Source organism: Polypterus senegalus, chromosome 3 (genome assembly GCF_016835505.1).
Source record: "Polypterus senegalus isolate Bchr_013 chromosome 3, ASM1683550v1, whole genome shotgun sequence".
In the NCBI taxonomy this organism is placed as follows: Eukaryota; Metazoa; Chordata; class Cladistia; order Polypteriformes; family Polypteridae; genus Polypterus; species Polypterus senegalus.
The window spans coordinates 234,640,439-234,660,578 of record NC_053156.1 but is presented as its reverse complement, the minus strand read 5'-3'; the positions used below and the strand labels follow the sequence as shown (position 1 = coordinate 234,660,578).

Here is a 20,140-nt window from a genome sequence, read left to right as displayed (position 1 = left end):
CCTTAATAAAAGGACACGTATCTTTCTGTAATCTGTGTGTCCGTCTTGGACTTGTCTGTGTTATATGCCATTTGGTATAGGATTCATAAAAACAGTGCTAAGGTATATAATGTGCTTTCTGTTAAAATGAAAAATGCAATGCATTTTATCACTGCAGATATTTGTGATGCCCCTTCTGTTGAAATGAAAAATGCCATGCATTTTATTCTATATGCATTACAAAATACATTCCAATAGATGGTGCACTGCAAAGGTTAACGCTGAATACGCTAAGGTTAATTTAGATTTTTTACATTAAACAACTAGTTGATGAAATAATGCAGTATGTAATGGTTGGTTATTTTAACCCATTTCTGAATCTCCAGATGTCCCCACTTTACTCACCAAGTAGAATAGTATGAAATAAAGAGCATAAAGAAATAATTTAAGATTGTTCTGATAGATAAATAAACTATAAAGTACACACATTTAAGGCAATCAATCACATTTTGTAAAATAGAGGGATTGATGGCACTGTCTTTAGTTAATTGTAATTTTTGCAATTTCAGAAACAATAGCACATCCCTCTGCAATGGCAAACTAAGATGATTATTCAAGTTTTTTCTAGTTAAGCAAGCTTCAGTCTCAATGAAATTAGAATAATTCTGAAGGATAGATAGATAGATAGATAGATAGATAGATAGATAGATAGATAGATAGATAGATAGATAGATAGATAGATAGATAGATAGGATAGATGTTTAATCTAAAATAATTATAAGTGAGTATCTATGGAAGTGCAAAAGGCTTCCAACAGCATTGCCAAAAATTGATGTTCATTAGAGCCTGAGCCAAGTCCCACTTGAAGATGAAATCCAGTGCAGGTGGTATTCCTTGCAGAACCATTGGAATTAGAATCTTTTACAGGTCAATAAAGGTCTCAATCCTGTGCTTGTGCAAGAAGCTAAAAGCTTGATAAACACATAGTTTTGTTTTAAGGGTGGAGTTAATAATAGTTACACACAATCAAATTTCACATGCTTTGTTAATATCAAAATCTCTAAGTTTTGAAACTGTAGATTTTGGCACTTCTTTAACCTGCTATCTTCATTTTTTAGCCTAATCTTGTACTGAAATATCTGTGCCAACTAAGCATCTTGTGACACTATGTGGTGTTTTTTAAACCATATCTACATTTATGCATTTCATGGTATCTTTCAAATATTTATAGACTGACATTCATGTTAAAAATGCTTGCATCATAAGCTTAACCTCGTAGCTGACAAGGAATTGTTTATGGAAACATCAGAAGTTATTAAAGTTTAAAGTGTATTCAGATTAATCATCTCTCTTATACAAGAACAATTAATTTGACCCATTTATAAATACTTTGTTCCTGAGCTTTGTTTTTCTTCTTATTTTGATTTAAATACTTGAACTGAAAAAATTATTTTAATAATAATACAAACATCAGTCAGCTCACATGAGTAAACTAGAGGTTTATGCTTTGGAGTTTTCTTCGTCTTTTGTTTTCCTGATAAATAACCATGCATGAAGAGGCTTTTGTTCATATACAGGTATAATGTATGAAGAATAGCATAAATAGAAACAAATACAATATTTGTGATTTTGTATCACATTGTATTTATACTTAAATGTAAAAGTTTTTTCATAGCAAATTAGAACAGGTCAGAACATTCTGTTTAGCTTTCACACCAATAAAGTTCAGATGTTTTATTAGATGTCAGTGCAGAGTGCAGAATTGAACAGTGACTTGGTTGAAGATGTAGCCTTCTCTGTGCATGGTCACTGGTTTCTTCTTTTTGATTTTACATAAAATACTAAACAATATTTTAAGAGAAATCGTTTTCTATTTATAAATAAAATGTATATTTATATTGAGATAGAAATTCTTACTTCTGCAAAGTATATCCATATGTTTAAAAAAAAAAGCAGTCAGTAATGAAATTAGTGTATAAATTGATATTAACATGCATGTTTTGTTATTAGCAGTTCCCATGCCATAAATAATCAAACGCCCTTCATGTTACATTCTGCCACCCATGTTAGTTGTTGTCCTCTGCTTTTTCTCTGTGCTTATGCTTTATTTACTGATAGAGTAAGCTGAATTGTAACACAATCCAAGTCATCCGAAAATAAGAAATTACCCCATCATTGCCACAGTTAAGTTCTCAGAGTTGCTGAATTAAATTAAGTGTCCTTCAGCTAAAAATGAAATGCATCACAAAGTACTGCTTGGAAGTAATATGAAATTACGAGACTGTTTAGTGTAGTTCAGTTTATTGTAATTATATCAGAATATAATGAAACATGCTATTTCCACTAGTACAGACACATTGTGCATAAGTAATATAAGTAATAATTACATAGCTTAATTTATTTGTGTCTACTAAACTAACAAAAATGCATTTTAAATAGTATCTATGAGTCTATTAAACATTATAAATATAGAATATTTATATCAAACAGTAAAATCTTTTCACTTTTACTTTTCTTACTGACTTTGGGACATTAGCATCAATGAGTTGTTAATATTTAGTGAAACAATTCCTTCTTCCAGCAGCACAGCGTTTGTATTGCCACTGGCTACTGCATAACTCCAAAGCATATGAGATCCACTTAAATCTTTATTGGTGAAAATATGTACTTTTCTATAAATTTTGTTTTTTCTTTAAATGTGTCTTTTTTTTTGGTTATGGCCAAAAAGTTAAATCTTTGCAAAATTAATGGAAAACATATATTTTTCAAAACATTTTTGACATGCCTTTTTAGTTATTTTGCATACTTCGCATGTTGACTTTAGTGATGAGGCTGTAGAAAAGGTTTTCTTCTGAAAACTGTTCAGTGCAGATTATTTTGTGAAAACAATGCTGTACTGTGGACCTATGTTCCATTATTCCAATGTTAGCTAAACTGTGAATGCCTTTTGTAGTGAAATGTGGGTTCTGCTTTGCATAATTGACCATTTTATGAGAAGTTCTGTTAGTTTTTTTTTGTTCTCCAGACCTTGTCTTGACTTCAACATTTCTCCATAACATCACTCTTGTAATAAATATTTTGACAAGGAAATGTCATGTTTGCAGTTTTTACATAGTTTTAAAGCCCCCCAGAGCTTTGTAAGTGTCAGGTTTCTTTATTTTCAAGTTGTCAGTCAGTTGCTTACAGGAACCCATGGTTCCTGAAAGCAGATTCCTGCAAGGTTATTATATTCAGCTCTGCCAACCTTCTAAGAAAGTATAGTCGGCTCTGACCTTTCTTATATAGAGCATCAGTATTGGCAGTCCAGTCCAATTTGTCATCCAGCTGCACTCCCAGATATTTATAGGTCTGCACCCTCTGCACACAGTCACCTCTGATGATCACAGGGTCCATGAGGGGCCTGGGCCTCCTAAAATCCACCACCAGCTCCTTGGTCTTGCTGGTGTTAAGGTGTAAGTGGTTTGAGTCGCACCATTTAACAAAGTCTTTGATTAGCTTCCTGTACTCCTCCTGCCCACTCCTGATGCAGCCCACAATAGCAGTGTCATCAGCGAACTTTTGCACGTGGCAGGACTCCAAGTCATATTGGAAGTCTATATGCCATATTATATATATACATATACATATGCCATATTCACTGTTTTATTAATTTATTTTTGATCTTTTAAATTCAACAAATGTATGGAAAATCTTAACTGAGTTGTTCAGATTTATGTTTAAATTTGTACCCTGCAAAACCTGTGTTTATTAAGAGATTCTGTGAAGACTGTAATTAGTTATTTTCACACTTATACATACAACTTCTAGAATGTCTGTCTTACTAGCACCTGCTTTTTTCACTTATCAAATTTACTTTGATTCATGATCATTTCAGTAGTGAATTTTGCTTCATGAATGCCTGAATAAAAACAAAGTAAGTGATTTGATCTATTTAAGATTACTACAGGGTAATCTTACATTGCGCAATAATTTGCTGTCTGTTTACTCTCTCATTCTTCTGATTTGTATTTTGTGCAATATTCATTCATACACATACTATAAGACTTTAGGTGTTCGTATACTAAATATCACACACACATATTAAGTGATCCACACCTTCTGTATTTTCTTAATATGACTGCAATATCATTAAATGGAAAAAGGCAATCTGTTATCTGCTTTTAAGCTCAAATAGGATTATCACTGTAATCACTAACAGTCAAACTAAAAACTTGGCTTAAAATGTCTTGATTTTCTTGCATTTTTTATGTCTTAAAGAATCCTTGAAACCAGAGTTGTGTTAAAGTCAGCTTACTTCTGTTGTATCCTGTTTCCCTTCCAAATATTTGTTTTGTAGGTATTTAACTTGTATACGTACTGACAAAGTACCAAGTGTCTGTGTAATATTAAAGTATGTAATACAGGCCAAGAAGAATAAGTATAACCAAAAAAATTCAATGTCATTACTGTATTTCCATTTTTTGTTTTCTATCTTCTAAGGCTTCAGTGCCCTAAAACAGAGAAGTATCTTATGTCAAACATGCTATTTTCATTAAGGTGAAGGATTCTAAATATAGACTTTCATACCCATTCTTTTAATAAGAGAAGCCCCTATATTTCCATTTTTGAACTTGCTACACCTACCCATCCAGGAGGATGACACTGTAATGTATTATTCCAACTAAAGTGTTAGTAACCTCTATATTTCTGGGACCTGCATACTAATTCTACACTCACATCTAATAAGCATCTCTCATGAGCTTTAACACCCCAAAACATTAGCATTTTATTACATTTCATATTCTCATGCCTTCTCTTATTTGTCGGTTTCTGTCATTTTCATTAGGACTACCACCACACAGCAGAGTTCTATTTAGATCAGATAAGGGGAATCTCCCTCTGTTTAATTGGGTTATAATGTGAAATTCTGAAAATCATACCAGTTACTAAGGTCTTGTCTTTCCTGGGCTAAAATATTTATTTTCTGCACGTTTTCCTTTTGTGTCAAACTTGAAATAAACACATAGTGATGTGAATACCTCTGGAGGTATTCAGCCTGTGGTAGTATAGCTAGTTAAATAAATATGCTCATTATTTCATTGAAAAAGAGAGTATTTAAATCTAGTTCAATTAATGTTTCTCATAATTCTAGAAGTAAAATGTATTGAGGGCTACCACTAAAGTTTATGTGTGTTTCATATAATAAAACACAAATGAGGAACATTTGATTTTGATTATTGTTTTTCTCAACATCTGTGCTATTGATGTTTTAATTTTATATCATTTTATAAATCATTTTCTTGCACATTTTAAATGTGTGTTTGATTTATGTTCTTTTTTAATTTTGTGATTCTATTTTCCTATGTGCTTGTTTATTACTTTTTTATTTGTGTTTGTATGTTTTCTGTTTTATTGTTTTTTGATTTTTTTTCTCCCACCAACACCAGGTTGCAAAACAGATTGAATATGGCCAATCGCTTAGCTGATGAACATGCGTTGATATCAGTGTATGTGAACCGGCTACAGAATGGCAAACGGTCAGTTTTTGAAACTTCGATAAAGTCACATATATTTAAATACTATTTTTGCAGTTTCTCCTTTTGTCGACATTTGGTGCAGAGTGTTAGTTCCCCTTTCTTGAGAGAATAAATACAGAGCTTTAAACTTTATAAGCCAAACTAAAATAAAAAGGTAACTTAGCAATTCTGAATGGGGTTAATATTTTAGAAAACATTGATGATATATATGTGGGTTGTACCCAAAGTAATTAGCATATTAGAATTATCAGTAAATGCCTGACAATATGGAAATTTATATATTTTAACTATTAGGCCTTGTTCACACGGGCGTTAAGTTTTTGGATAACGAACTTGCTCTGAACGTCCTAGACATTTATGTTGCATTTTGTGGTGGCGATCGATTGACTTCTACACCGGCGTTCGTTTGTCTCTGTCTAACGCCAGCCTGCAGCCCAAATTGTAGTTTGTGTGTTAACCTGTGGAGGCAGTGTCGGGAACTAGATATGAAATCCCTTGTCGTTTTATTTGAGGAGCCTCCTTTCAATATGGACCATTTTGCTATGTTAGATATTAATCTTCTTGTTTTAAAAATACTCGTAATACGGCGACGTAGGGAGAGAAAAAATCTCCGCCGCTACTGGGTTCATCCTCTGACTGCACAACGTCGGGTTAAAGGAAGTTTTTGTGCTTTATGAAGAAATGCTAAAATTTCCGCGAGTTTTTAATTACTGTCGGATGTCGGTTTCCACTTTTGATTGTCTGCTGCAGCTGGTGCAATGCCACATTGCACGCCGATCAACCAATATGCGACTTGGTGTTAGCCCCAAAGAGAGACTACTTGTCACTTTGAGGTAAGGAAACAGTAGTCGAGTGTGCGCTTACACCGGTGCTATGCACTGAAATGCCCCCCCGCCATGGATTGCCCCTCTACATAATCGTTATCAAATATTATATTAGAACATAAATTAATAGGTTCATGGTTTACAAATTACATGAGACAATAAAATAAAATAAGCGATATGAAAATATATATGTTGTATATGAAAACATAAAAATATCCGGTCCTCCGAAGCGTAAAATAAACGAGCAGAAAACGAACTAGAAGCGGTTTCCTTGCGTTCGTTGGGTTTTGAACGCCAAGAAAAAGCTGCATGCAACGTTTTTTGATGCCGTATAAACGCGCTGCCGGACAAACGCACTTCACCAAAGCCCGTGTGAACACTCTCATTGACTCCTACGTGTAGAAAACACTCGGCGCTTGATCCGCGCTCACGGACGCTTCTGACGCAAAAACGCTCGATTTTAACGCCCGTGTGAACAAGGCCTTATTTCCATCTATTGTCTCCCGCTTACATCAAAAGTCAAAGTAGTTACCCCAGTTTAGCATTTATAATAGTGCGTGAAAATGGGTTATAAGGATAACCTTTTAGCAGAGTCCACTCATAGCTTCAATCGCACAGATGCTAAAGCAAATGTAATTATATACTTTATGTACTTCTCACATGAAACTATGGACCCATCATCACATCAAACACATGTTGCTCATCACTGCAAAAACTGGCAACTCCAATCTAGACTTATTCTGAACTCTAATTTCCATTTGTTTCACTTTATCTTTTGTTGAATTTAATTCTGTTTTTATGTGCTTGCTTTATTTTTTTGTTGTTTCATATTATGGTCAAGGAAAAGTACAGTTCAAATTAAATTTGCTTGAATTTTTGTGCTACCAAACAAAAATGCTCAAATCTTTTTTTATTAGTAAATCACTCTCAAAAAGTGTTATGCTACTTTTGCATCTGCAATGTCTTTTCTATTTCTCTGTTAATGTCAAAATGTAATATTTTCGGAATGAAAGAATATCAATATGTGACATTCTTCAGAAAAAGAAAAGTAAATTGTTGTGTTCTTCATTATTTTTATCTTATTGAGTTTTCCAAAATTTTGTGTTTTAGAGGTTAGTCATAGTCAGTTTGCACTTCTACATTCTCTCAGTAGTAGCTGGTATATGTGTGTATTTATGTATATACTATTTATGCAAAGCACTCAGTGTCAATGTTACAAAGAAGAGGACAGAAGATGATCTGTGCAATGATGGTTATGATACATGTACTTGATAGCAAGAAAAGCTATAAGTAAAGAAGTAAGTGGTTGTTTTATGAGTGGAATTTGCTTGGTTTCTATTAATATGTGGATCCCACACAGAAAAGAATGCCTTCATTAGGAATGTGGTAGTGTAATGAACACTGGTTGGTTTCAGTCTGAGGATGTTGTCTAGGCAGCAAATAATCTGAATCCTTGTTACTTTGAATGCCATTTATAAACATTCAGTTTTATTGGATTTGTTTTTATTTCCCCGATACAGGGGTGGGCAAAAGTAAGTTTACAGTTGTTTGTATGGAAAAAGACATGTAGGTTATGACTATTACAATAGCTTTATTAACTCAATAGTTTATTAACTTTATTAATTCAAAAAAATTTCACAATGACACAGTCTCATAAGTGCTAAACTTGCTGGCGTTCATTATTAACACATTCTTGTAGTCTACTTGCAACACTCAAGCACACTTTAATAATAATAAGAAGAAGAAGGAAACAAAAAAGAAGACAAATAATACAAATAAATAACACAATAAATAAATAATAATAAAAGAAAAAACTGTTTCACGTACTCACAAATGTAAGCCTACTTTTGCCCACCCCTGTATATATGGGTAAATCTGATTATGCCTATTGCTAGATGTGATATAAACTTGGGGACTCCTATAAGGCTCCTTTATGGAATGGTAAAAGCTAACAGGTTTTGATATACTGTACAAATATTGTCAAACTACAGTGGCAAAAATAAGACTTTCTTAGGGCTTTCCAGGAAAGCATTCCAAGTAGCCCCAATTGGATTGGAATATATTGTATATGTATGGGTTTGTGTGTGGATCTATATATAATATACAGATGTATTCATTTTTCTGAACTTGAGCATTTCGTCTCTGGGCAGCAGGAAACTTGAACCCATCCCAGCATTAGCAGCTGTAAGAGACAAAAACATTAAAGTGGCTTTGAAATATCAATAAAATTAATGATGAGCTGTGCTAAGGATATGGTGCTATCAAACTTCTCCAGAAGATACTATGGGGTGTGTGCTTTACAGTATTTTACATTATTTATCTTTCAATAGAAACAATTACTTTCAATGTAGTAAACTTGTTTGCTTTGGTAATTCAATTGATGTTTTCTAAACTGTGCCTAGGGCTTGTGTTGTTTGTTTGGTGTTATTTGAAATGTTTAAAAAAAAATTATTTTTGCTGTCTGTGTTTTATTGCAATGTTCTCAAGGTTTTTCCTCTTATTTATTAAATTAACATTATTTAGATCCTACAGAAGGACATAATATGTTTTTAATATTGTGCTTTTTTAATGACATTAAAAAAATGTTTATGTGACTGTAAATATGTTTAAAATCTACTGACAGCTAGGCATGGTGAATGCATACACAATCGATATAACCTAAATCCATTTATTCCAATTCATGCTCATAGGGCACATTAGACATAACACCTGAAAATAAGTAATGCAGTTGACTGTAGTATTAACTTCCAGTAGTCACAACTGGTACAGTGCATCACTGAACAACTTTCTTACAACTTTTTTAAACATTGGATGTAAACAATGTAATTTTTTTTCGATAGATGTAAATTTTTAAACTTCAGAATGGGGTCACAACAAAAGAGAATTCAAATAGTACAAACAGGGAAGCAGTCATCGAAATAGGAAGCCTGTTTAAAATGTTAGAATATTTCCAGTTTACCCAAATTAAACATTTTTTGTGATTGCTGTTGGTTGACTTTTATTATAAACTAGCTGTGTAACGTGAGCTATCAAGAAAAAAGCAAAAAAACATGCGCTATGTTGAGTTTTTCAGTCAGTAAGAGGCAGTAAAACATTTTTTAATGAATACTATACTTGCTATTTGAGTAAAATTAAAGTCTTAATGATTAATCAGTTTTATGGTGTGAACACCTATTTTTCATATTTATAAGCAAGGCTTACAATCATTATACAAACTTTTCACATGTTTTTACATGTTATTTGTATATAAATAACAGAAAATCAAAAACGAACAGCACTAAGGCTTTATTACTGAAGTGCTTTACTTTTCTAATTTCATTGAACCACTTAGAAATGGAATTGAGATAAATCATAACCAGAAAGTATAGAAACAAATAGAAACAATACCTACAACACTTGTAGCAAAAATCATAGTCAAATTTTGAGTTAGAAATTAAAAATGAAGTAAATTCACACATAACCAGAAAAAAACATTTATCTTAAATCATAGTCAAGAGACCAAGCTGTAGCTTATTAACTGGAACTTTGTAAAACAGTAATGTAATAATGGTTTTAATGTCTGGGATGAATTCACAATCATGGATAACTATGCAGTGAATGAAACTGACATTTATACCTTCAACCTGGTGATACCACATGGTACATAGTTCCTAACAACAGCAATTTAACCCTCAAAATGGCCATAAGAAAAACAGTGTTAGTTACTTTCATGACTGTTAAAACTATACTAAGCACTAAAGCAAATGTACCAATGAGATTTCTTGACCTTTAAAATCCTTACAGCAATGACAGGATAATATTTTGAGGCCAAGGAGAAGACATGAAAAAATCATTAAAAAAAGCCTTTGGTTTGTGGTGGGCAAGACTTGTTCAGACAGCCAGGCACGCAGGCAAGTATATTGATTATATAAGCGAGGACAGGGGTTTCTAGAACTCATCATTAAAGATTTTAAATTTCAAAAACAACATTTATTTCTTTAGCACATTTTTATAAAAAGCATGGAGCTGAAAGTGCTTTACAAGATTTTAACAAAATAATTGCACGTAAAAAGAAAAATAATAAATTAGAAATAAATATGTACAGTATATGAATCAACAAAATAAATCAAACACCAAAACTAGCAAATCGGAATAAATCAATATACACATTATTCAAGTAGGTAAGTAATAGATAAAATAGAGTCCTACTTTTGCCCAGAGAGAGAGAAGATGGCATCCCAGACTAATAAGTTTCAATAAGTCCCTTTAGGTATTCCAGGAGGATGTAATTTAAAAAAATCGCCCACTGTGGGGCATTTTGTAAAACATTCCTGTGTTATCCCCCTAGTGCAATTTTCTTTTCAGATGGATCCTTAGTATTTATATTTATGCCCAACTTCTTCCTCCTTCTTTATGGTGAATGACCTCAGACTTTCTGTTGTGGTAAATTTCAGTACCAGAAGTTCGTCCCTACATCGTGACTCAAATTTCTGTACCATCTTCGTGTACTCATGTTCTCCAAGCTACAATTCAGGAGTCCTCCCTTAGTTGTCATATATTGGAGTTGTACTTTAAAAACTGATGTAGAAGGTGAAAAGAAAGGGAGATGAGACAGTTCACTTTGTTGCCCCAGGGTTGCTGATCACATTGAATAGGTACAGAAAAGTTTAAGTGAAATTAATAAGAAGTCAAATGAAACATCCATTGGTGTAATCTTGCTTGTATTTCAAGCCTTACAAATTTGCTGCTTTTGTTTTGAAAATAATTATTTAGATAGAGTTCTTGTCGTGCTTGCTTTCATTTGTTTGAATGAATAAAGACAGCAGTTATATGACATGAGGCTTTTTGAATTTCCTATAGCTGTTTAAAGCTGAAGAAACAAAATATATCTAATACACTTAATGGCCATTGTTGATATTACTGTAGTTACTGTGTGTTTATTATTTTGTATATCTTTTTATCCACAGTGTTCTTGATAGCCCCAGTAGATTAGATGAAGAGCACCGGCTTATAGCTCGGTATGCAGCTAGGTTGGCTGCAGAAGCTGGAAACTCTACAGTAAGTGACTTGATTTTGCAGAACTGTGCAGTTTATATTTTACTTCAACCATTTTGCTGTGTGTATTATTGAGAGGTTACATGTTTCCTTTATATACTGTTGCTGTCTTTTGCAGCTAATTTATAAAGACAAATAACACTAGGAAAAGTATTATGGTGCAACAGTACATTACAATAATTATATAAAAAGTACCATTGCTGTTTCTGGTCACAGTTTTCATGAAAGCAAGAATGTACTCACAAACTGAAATATTTATGGCAATCTATTTTAGTACATTCTCTTGAGAGAAAAGGGTCTTATCTTAGCATCATGTTCAGCCAGTTATTTATTTGTCAGTTAACCAAAGAGGTTGGGTATATTTTTGCATTCCTCTTTAATTAAAAAAATGCTGATATTCAGCTGACTGCTTTCCCCCAAAAATATTGTGTGTTTATTGTGCTTAAGGAACACTAGACCTCACAAAGGACACAGTATGACTGGGTCATAAACTGTACTTATGACTTCTTTTTCACTAACATTTTTCTGTTCATGACTTAATTGCTATGGTATACTTTGTTTAGTTTGTGTAAACATATTCATCTGCTCTTAGAGGTGAAAATCTAAGTAATACATGTCACACAATAACCATCATTCTGACTGAGTGAACCTACCGAGTTGGAGAACATGACATTTTTTTAACATTTTCCTTAATTGTTGTAGTATTGTACCATGTAAATTTATTTTTCAGGTAAATCAAGCAATATCAGTAGTGTCACTCAAGAGCAAAATTTCACACCTATTTAATTTTTTTAGGATGATTCCTTTCTAAAGACTAACTAGGTATATGCAGATTGATGAAACATGAAGAATATATACAGTATTTAAAGAGTGTTATTTCTGCACAGTCCTGTTTAAGACGTTTGATCACATTCTCTGTTCTTTCAGTTTAAGTGGGAATTCAACAAATCAAATGAAAGTGGCTAAAAGCATTGTATTATTTAAGTATTTTCATGTGGTTTTCTTGTACATATTTTTGTATAATAACAAATATTATCTAAAATATACATTTCCATTTTTAAATGTCTAGGTAATAATTTGTATCTTGTATAAAACAGTATGTACAGAAAAGTAAAAAGATGACACAAATGTTAACTCTTCTTTAACAACTCTAGCAACTTTGTTTCTATTCCAAGCAACTGTAGTGTTTGCATTACGAGTTGTTGTTTTACTGTTGTGAAATTACAGAAGTCCTATGCTGACCTAACAGAACAATATCTGTAATAACAATACCACATTCTCAGTTTCTACATGAGTTACATGTTAAAAGTTGTCTTTGTTTGTATTTTATATTTAGTTCTAATTCTCCAATATTCTTGTTGCTTTGGAACTATACAAACATGGTAGGATGAACTCCAATTTCTTATGTCTTGTAACAGTAAAAACTAGTGTTTTTGATAAATATATTGGCCTCTGCAGAATGCTTCCTATGCATTGGGCGCAAATTATAAATGTTAAAAAAAATCATTAGAACAGTCAACAGCCATTTTTTTTTTAAATTAAATTTATGACTGATCTTTGTCTTGCAAGTGTGTCAGTCAGCACTGGCAACAGGCAGCCTGCTCACTCATCCCTCCACGGAGGCAGCTGAAGTCAACTCAGACTCTAAAGGTTATCTGGCAGTGAGGTGTTTGGAATTGTATAGTGTAGATAATATATTGTTATTTGGGATACATTTCACCTGTGTTCCATGTGTACAATGATCTGGGCAAATGTAGGATGACAGGAAATGTGAGACAAGAAATGTTGAACACATTGTGGCAGTAGGGGGTGCTAGTGCTCCCTTGAACCCTCAGGTACCAGGCTGGACACTGGATACAAGTCCAAGACTTTTTATTATTTAAGAATAACGTGCACAAAGCACCCTCCACACTATTCATAAATTAAACCAACACAATACTACAATTTTCTCTCCTCCTCGCCCAGACATTTCGCCCACCTACCTTCCAGCTCAGCTCAGTGTCTGGACTTTCCCAGAGTCCTTTTATAGACCCTGACCCGGAGGTGTTCCTGCCCAACCAGTCCACAGTTCCTTATTCCTTCTGGGTCAGGGTAAACAGTCCTTTTTCTTCAACCCAGGAGCACGTTATTTCTTCCTGTCACGTGACCGTGACGTACTCCCGGGCTATAGGGCACATATGAGCCCACAAGCCCCCCTACAGCGACTCCCAGCGTCCCCCAAGGTATCCAGCAGGGCTGTGTATAAACACTGCAAGGTCCGTGATGCCCTGCTGGAAGTCGGGGCATGATCCTGCTGTCGGGAGAGCTCCTTATGGAGGCCTGGGGGTGAGGACCGGAGTATGAAGCCAGCAGTCCTCCACAACATAACTGAAACAGAAAGTGTATAATGTGTGAAGACTGAAGTCCAAATATCAAATAAACACTTTCACAAAAGATATAACAAAACAAGTGCATTTTATTAAAGAATATACCCAAAAAACATATATTTGATTTCAGTCTGTAACACCTGGTGTAAATATTTGCTACCTGTAAAAGATGACGCTGAAGGGATATAAACAGGGAACACAAACGCTGGTGAATCATTTCTTCTTGGTATCTTGTTGTCACTGTGGTGGGCTGTCGCCCTGCCTGAGGTTTGTTTCCTGCCTTGCGCCCTGCGTTGGCTGAATAAAAGCACACTTGTTTCATTATAACTTTGCAAAGTGTTTATTTTATATTCCAGTAACTACTTGAATGACATCAAATCTGTCTCTGCTTCTCTCGCGCATGCACACACACATTCATGCATGAAAACGACATTATTTGAAAGCGCTATGTCATTTAAACATGAGTTGTCAAATGGTGATTTTTTCTAATTTTGCCGAAACTCCACGTTATGATGCATGGGACTGAGAATGCAGACAGACTCCGTCTTTTTGGGTGCATAAACCATCAGCATGGAACTGCCAGATCTAAACACTAGCGTAGAGAGTTGCTCGCATACTGAAGTGATTTTAGCTGCAGGTGAAATTCCCACTTTATTTATGGTGCCAAGCAGACTTGTGTTGCAGTGCAGCAGTCTATTAGACAGTGAAAGCAACGTGAGCAAGTCTGTTGTTACAGTTCTTCCTTACAGTTCTTCCAAACTAATTGGTTAGTTTGGTGTGGGTGTGAACATGATGGAGAGAATAAAACTGAATAAAAAAACACTTAACTTTTACAAGTAGTGAAAACTTACACCGGGTGTTCCAGACTGAAATCAAATGTATTTTTTTATTATATATTTTATTATATAATTGTAATAAGAATAATCACTACCCAAAATGGGGAGAATCTAGGCTAGAACCTACAACCTCTGCACCAGCTAAGCAGACATGTCAGTTTGATGTAGCTTGATATTTGGACTTGGGTTTTTACTTATTGACACTACCATGCAAATTGAATGATTTATTTTTCTTTGGTTATATTCTTGAATAAAACCGCACTTGTTTTGTTGTACCTTTTGTGAAAGTGTTTGATATTTGGTCTTCAGCCTTCACACGTTATACACTGAAAAAAATAACTTGTTGGATAAACTTAAAAAAATTATGGCAATCAATTGCATTCACCTTTTTAAGTTCTTTCAACTAACACTACTTTTAAGTAAATACTACAATGGTATTTAAAGTAAATTTAACATTTGTTTTTGAGTTGAGTGAAAATAAAAATGTGATATGAACTTTTTGGATTAACTAACATTTTCTTTTACAAAATATTTACTTTGTTAAGTTGAAGCAACTAATGTTCATAATTTAACCCTACTCAAATGGTTTATGCATCAGTAATACAAGATTTTAATTGGAATAAACTTAAAAAGGTTTACACAATCGATTGCCATAATTTTTTTTAGTAAGCATAACTCAGTATTCTTACCTTTTCAAACAGATGTCATAAAAATGGAAAAAAGCACAAAGAGCACAAGAGCATAGTTTTTGTATTTTAATGTATAAAACATTATTAAAATATTTTTCTTTACAAATAACAGTAATTACAATGTAGATTTTATTTTACCTTTATTTTCTCTTCACAAAACCCTACAGCCATCTTCGGCTCATTAACACTGAAATGTACTTTACAATCCAAATTGTTCGCTTTCTTCTAAATGTTTGCTATTCACAGTATGTAACATTTACAAAAGAAGCTTAACTGTGAAACTGTAAACCTAATAACCTTAACAAAATCTTGTGTAAAGTAGGGTCTCTATATTGGTAGCTAAGTGGAAAAAAATCCAGCAAACAATACTTTTTTGTCTGATATATGGTCATACAGTATATACATACATATAAAACAATATGCTCTTCTAATATTACAGTAAAAAAAGTGGGTGCAAAAAATAAACCATTAACATTAGCACATTAACCTGTTTTTTTTTGTTTGTTTTTTTTTAAAGAAAGAACCTTTGAGTTAAGTTTCAGACCATCCAATTCCAAAAACAAAGTTTTGGAATACTTCAAAAGTACAGTATATCTTATCTCTTTAGGGTACCCTAGATTAAGTGAGTATATCACACCTAGTAACATGGAACATGCTTTTGCAAAGTTACCAAGATTATTTACAGCTTCAATTCCCTCAACAATCACACCAACATCTGCTGGTACTGCATCAGGAGCTCCTTCGTGCTTTGCCACAAATAGTTTGAGAGCATACTGACTCCAGTCAGACTGAATACTATCAGCCTTAACATCCTAAATAAAATAAAATGCTATAATTAATATCAATAACAAATACATCTACATTTCAAAGGAATACTCCACCAAAAAAATAAACACTTTAACTGTTGCTTATGTCCTACACTGGTAGAGCTGGCTGAGAAAAATTTTAATCTCAGGTTTTAAAGCAAAACAAATCATGATGCAATACAATTTAATAGAAACTGATTCTGGATAGTACCAAACAATATCAAAGTGTTCATGATAAAATCTCAGATTACTAATGTTGTATAGTCAAGATGGATGACATCCAGAGGGCATCACCCAACAAATGAGATCAATTGCTTTCCTAGATTTGACATGGCCATTTCTTGGGTTTTCAATGTTTTATGCAACAGCATCCATGTGTGTTATTTTTGACATGCAACAGGGCACTATACTAGCAAAGCAAAGAAAAATAGTAATATAAACTACTGAGTGAAAGAATATAGTGTTACTAACATATTATACTAGTATACCCATCCATCCATCCATTATCCAACCCGCTATATCCTAACTACAGGGTCACAGGGCTCTGCTGGAGCCAATCCCAGCCAACACAGGGTGCAAGGCAGGAAACAAACCTTGGGGAGGGCGTCAGCCCACCGAAGTACTAGTATATAGTATATATTTTATTTATTAGTTTCTTCGAGTTGTCAGCATAGAGTTTTTTTTAACTCAACTCAGTCAATGCAATATTGAGAAATTGGCTTTTTCTTCACAAACAGAATAAGAAAAAAATGAAAACTGATCCACTTACCACATACTCTTTGAGAAGATCCTCCACATTTTCACCAAGTTACTTTACCAAACAGCAGTGGAGAGTATTTTCCTGTTTAAAACAGTATTAAGAGGCATTGTGAAAAAGCAAGCCAACCAGGCCATTCAATATATATCTCTCAAAAAATTACTTATTATTCTTACCCCAAGTAAGACATCTAGCATCATCTGGATTTCTTTTTGTACAGCACCTCCCTTATTATGGAAAATGCTTATCAGCATTGGTGTGAATTTATCCAGGGAAGACATAAACTTTGCAACCAGATGGACTGTTGTGATTTTTAAGAATTCTTCGCTGATCTGCACATCTAGAACTTAAACCATTCTGAAATGATAACAAACAGGTGTTTTTTACAAGCTCCACAAGCAGCGTTAATGATTAAAAGTAAATACGTAATTTTAGACATGGAGTAGTATCAAGCGCAGCTAAAAATATATATTTACTGATGATTACCTGTCATAAATTTAAACACACACACACACCATTTTTACTGTATTATGCATGAATGTATAATTTGTTTGTCTAAACATAGTAAACAAATGACAAAATTAATTTTACTTGTGATTTCCAAATAATTTATCTTTACCATAATGACATAATTACATAACTCAAGAGATATATCTGCTTTATAAGCTAGTACACAAATTATCTGTTAATACAGACTGCCAACTGCAATCCATACGAAATAGTATAAAGTAGTATATATTAAAAATTCTGATAGAAAATTATGTATACCTCTTAGAAATAACCATATTTATATGTGCCATGAATCAGAAAAATACATTACATAAAATATCAGTTCAACAACTTAACACAGAAACAATGTGGCTTGTAGTCTTCTTTAAGTTTCCCCGTCTTCTATCTTGCAATTACATTTTTGTAGCATCATAAGTTACCTATTCTGAAACGTTTTTAAACCAGGAAGTACCTTTATATTGAAACTGACGATACTGTGTGCACACAGGTATTTTAAAAAAGTAAACCAATCTTCGTTAAAGATTTTTTAAACTTACACGAGCAACTGCACGTCTCCATGTCTTCAGATAATTAAACGCTCTATGTAATTTATAAATTCAGTTGCAAATTGTGTAAACTTTGATTACAGCGAAAGAAGTGCTAGAAAAATGGCGTTTGAACAGAGGAAAAAAAAAGACATTCAACAGGTTTTGATTACAAGGAGACTAACAGTTACTTGTAATAAATACCATAATCACATACTTTCACGCTATAACTCAGTCAGTTCTTTGGAGAGTTGTGGACACATTAATAACAAAAATACTTACCTACTAAATGCCTACGATTAAAGTACAAAAACATCTTAACAAGCTGTTCACATTATCGTTACTTATCTGGAATGTAAGTTATTAACATTTTAACAAAACTGCGCACATAAAAAAAAAACTGAAATGAAATGTAAATAATTAAAATCTTACCAATTTAAAGAAATGCTTTGCAAAGAAAAACGCCTTTTGTCACTAAGGACCCGCCAGTTCTATGAATATAAATCAGGTGATTAATCTGCACAAATCAGAAACTCTTCGGTGAGCATACACGTATGATGGTCACTGTGAACGAATGAGAAACTGCTCAGTGTGCATGCGCAAAAGTAAAAGCCCGCCCAACCATGTATAATTGGATTTAAACAAAAAACTTAGTAAAGGAAACATAATTAATGTAAAGATGAAAGGCCGTGTGTTGTGTTGGGTAAACTATTAAATATAAGTAAATTAAAAATTTTACAATTTCTCTGTAAAATAGACACATTTATATGAGTAAAATAAACTAGACCAAGAAATTATTTTTTTCAGTGATATACTTCACGTTGACATTTTGTCATTATTACAGTAAGATGAAAAGTTTTCTGTTTTAGTTATGTGTTCTTGCTTCGCATTTCCTGTCATCGTACATTTACCCAGATCGTTGCAGACACGGAACACACATGAAGTGTATGTATTCCAATTAACAATATGTTATTCAACCTATACAATTTCAAACACCTCACTGCCACATACCGAGACTTCAGCATCTGAGTTGACTTCAGCTGCCTTGGTGGGGGGATGAGTGATCAGGCTGCCTGCTGCCATCGCCGATTGACACATTTGCAAGACAAAGACACCGATGAGGAGCTGCAAAGGAATTTAAGGTGACCCGGGATTACAGCCTTTTTCCTAGGCTTCAAGGATTCTAGTGTTAAAGTACGAATTTAAATCAAAAAGTAAAGGCAATTAGGAAATTAGGCATTAGCCTAGTTGAAGCAAAGGTCAAATGAACATGGACACTCCGTTCCGGGACTGCACCACTATCGAACAATACACCATAGTAAAATTTCTTCAGGCAGAAACTTGCTGAATCTCACCAAAAATGTTTGTCTTGTGCAGATCAGTAAGCTGTTTGGGTATATATCTTGCACAACTTTAATGACACACCAAGTCATCATGCACTGTGGCATGTGCAGATCTAATATTCCAAAAGGCAGCAACAGCAGACAACGTAATCACAGGCATTTACCATGTCAATGTGAGCTTGTATCTGCATTGTTAATAGTTAACCAGATCAAGCTTTGTCAGTTACACTTTTTTCCCACTTTAAACTTTTCTACCCATTTATAAACCTACCATTGGACCATGTTGTTTTCACATCTCTACTAAGTCTTTGGCTACACTAATGGCAGACCACTGTACATTTTTGAACTACCTATAAGCCATTGCAAACGTGTTGTATAAAGTCAACTTCTATGCATTGCTGTTGGATAATTTTCAAATTGCCTTTACTATTTGATTTACTATTTGATTTCTGCACTACAGAACAGCACTGTCAGTGCATGAGATCTAACAATGTGTCTCCTGGTTTTAATAATATTTCATTTTTATTTGTATACTGTATATTTGGAGTAAAAACATATTGTTAAATATTTACAAATACAGAAGTTACTGAATTCTTTTGTTTTACTTATTTATTATTTTTTAGGTTTTAGGGTTACCAACACCATATTTCTTACAATAATCCATATAATAATCTGTATATCAAAGTTTTGATATATGTGTGACTAGGTTTTTTAAGTAATCTTGTTCTTCTTAATTAATTCTACTATTTTTTTTTAAACAGTGATGCATATTACAGTAGAATATCCCTTCCTTGTTTCCACATATAGCACACATATATTTGAGATATAACCTTATGGTTCCCCTTAATCCCTTCTGTGTGCTTTGCCTGTATCCTAGTATTTTTGCCTAATAATAAAACAGACAGAGTGAGGAAAGTCTTTAAATATGCATTGAGTTTTGTGATGCGGTGATTTAT

The 20,140-nt window shown here is 33.5% G+C and overlaps 1 protein-coding gene across 7 annotated transcripts in view; it reads left to right on the top strand.

Annotated features, from left to right (window-relative positions):
- dtnbb (dystrobrevin, beta b) overlaps positions 1 to 20,140 on the top strand; it is a 219,146-nt gene that overhangs the window by 121,169 nt on the left and 77,837 nt on the right. For 5 of the 7 annotated variants that reach the window (XM_039748782.1, XM_039748781.1, XM_039748783.1 and 2 more), the window contains 2 exons: positions 5,406 to 5,495; positions 11,266 to 11,356. In XM_039748782.1, coding sequence (XP_039604716.1) covers positions 5,406 to 5,495; positions 11,266 to 11,356 — 181 coding nt within the window. The remainder of the gene's footprint in view (positions 1 to 5,405; positions 5,496 to 11,265; positions 11,357 to 20,140) is intronic. The other 2 variants (XM_039748786.1, XM_039748787.1) reach the window with 1 other exon arrangement.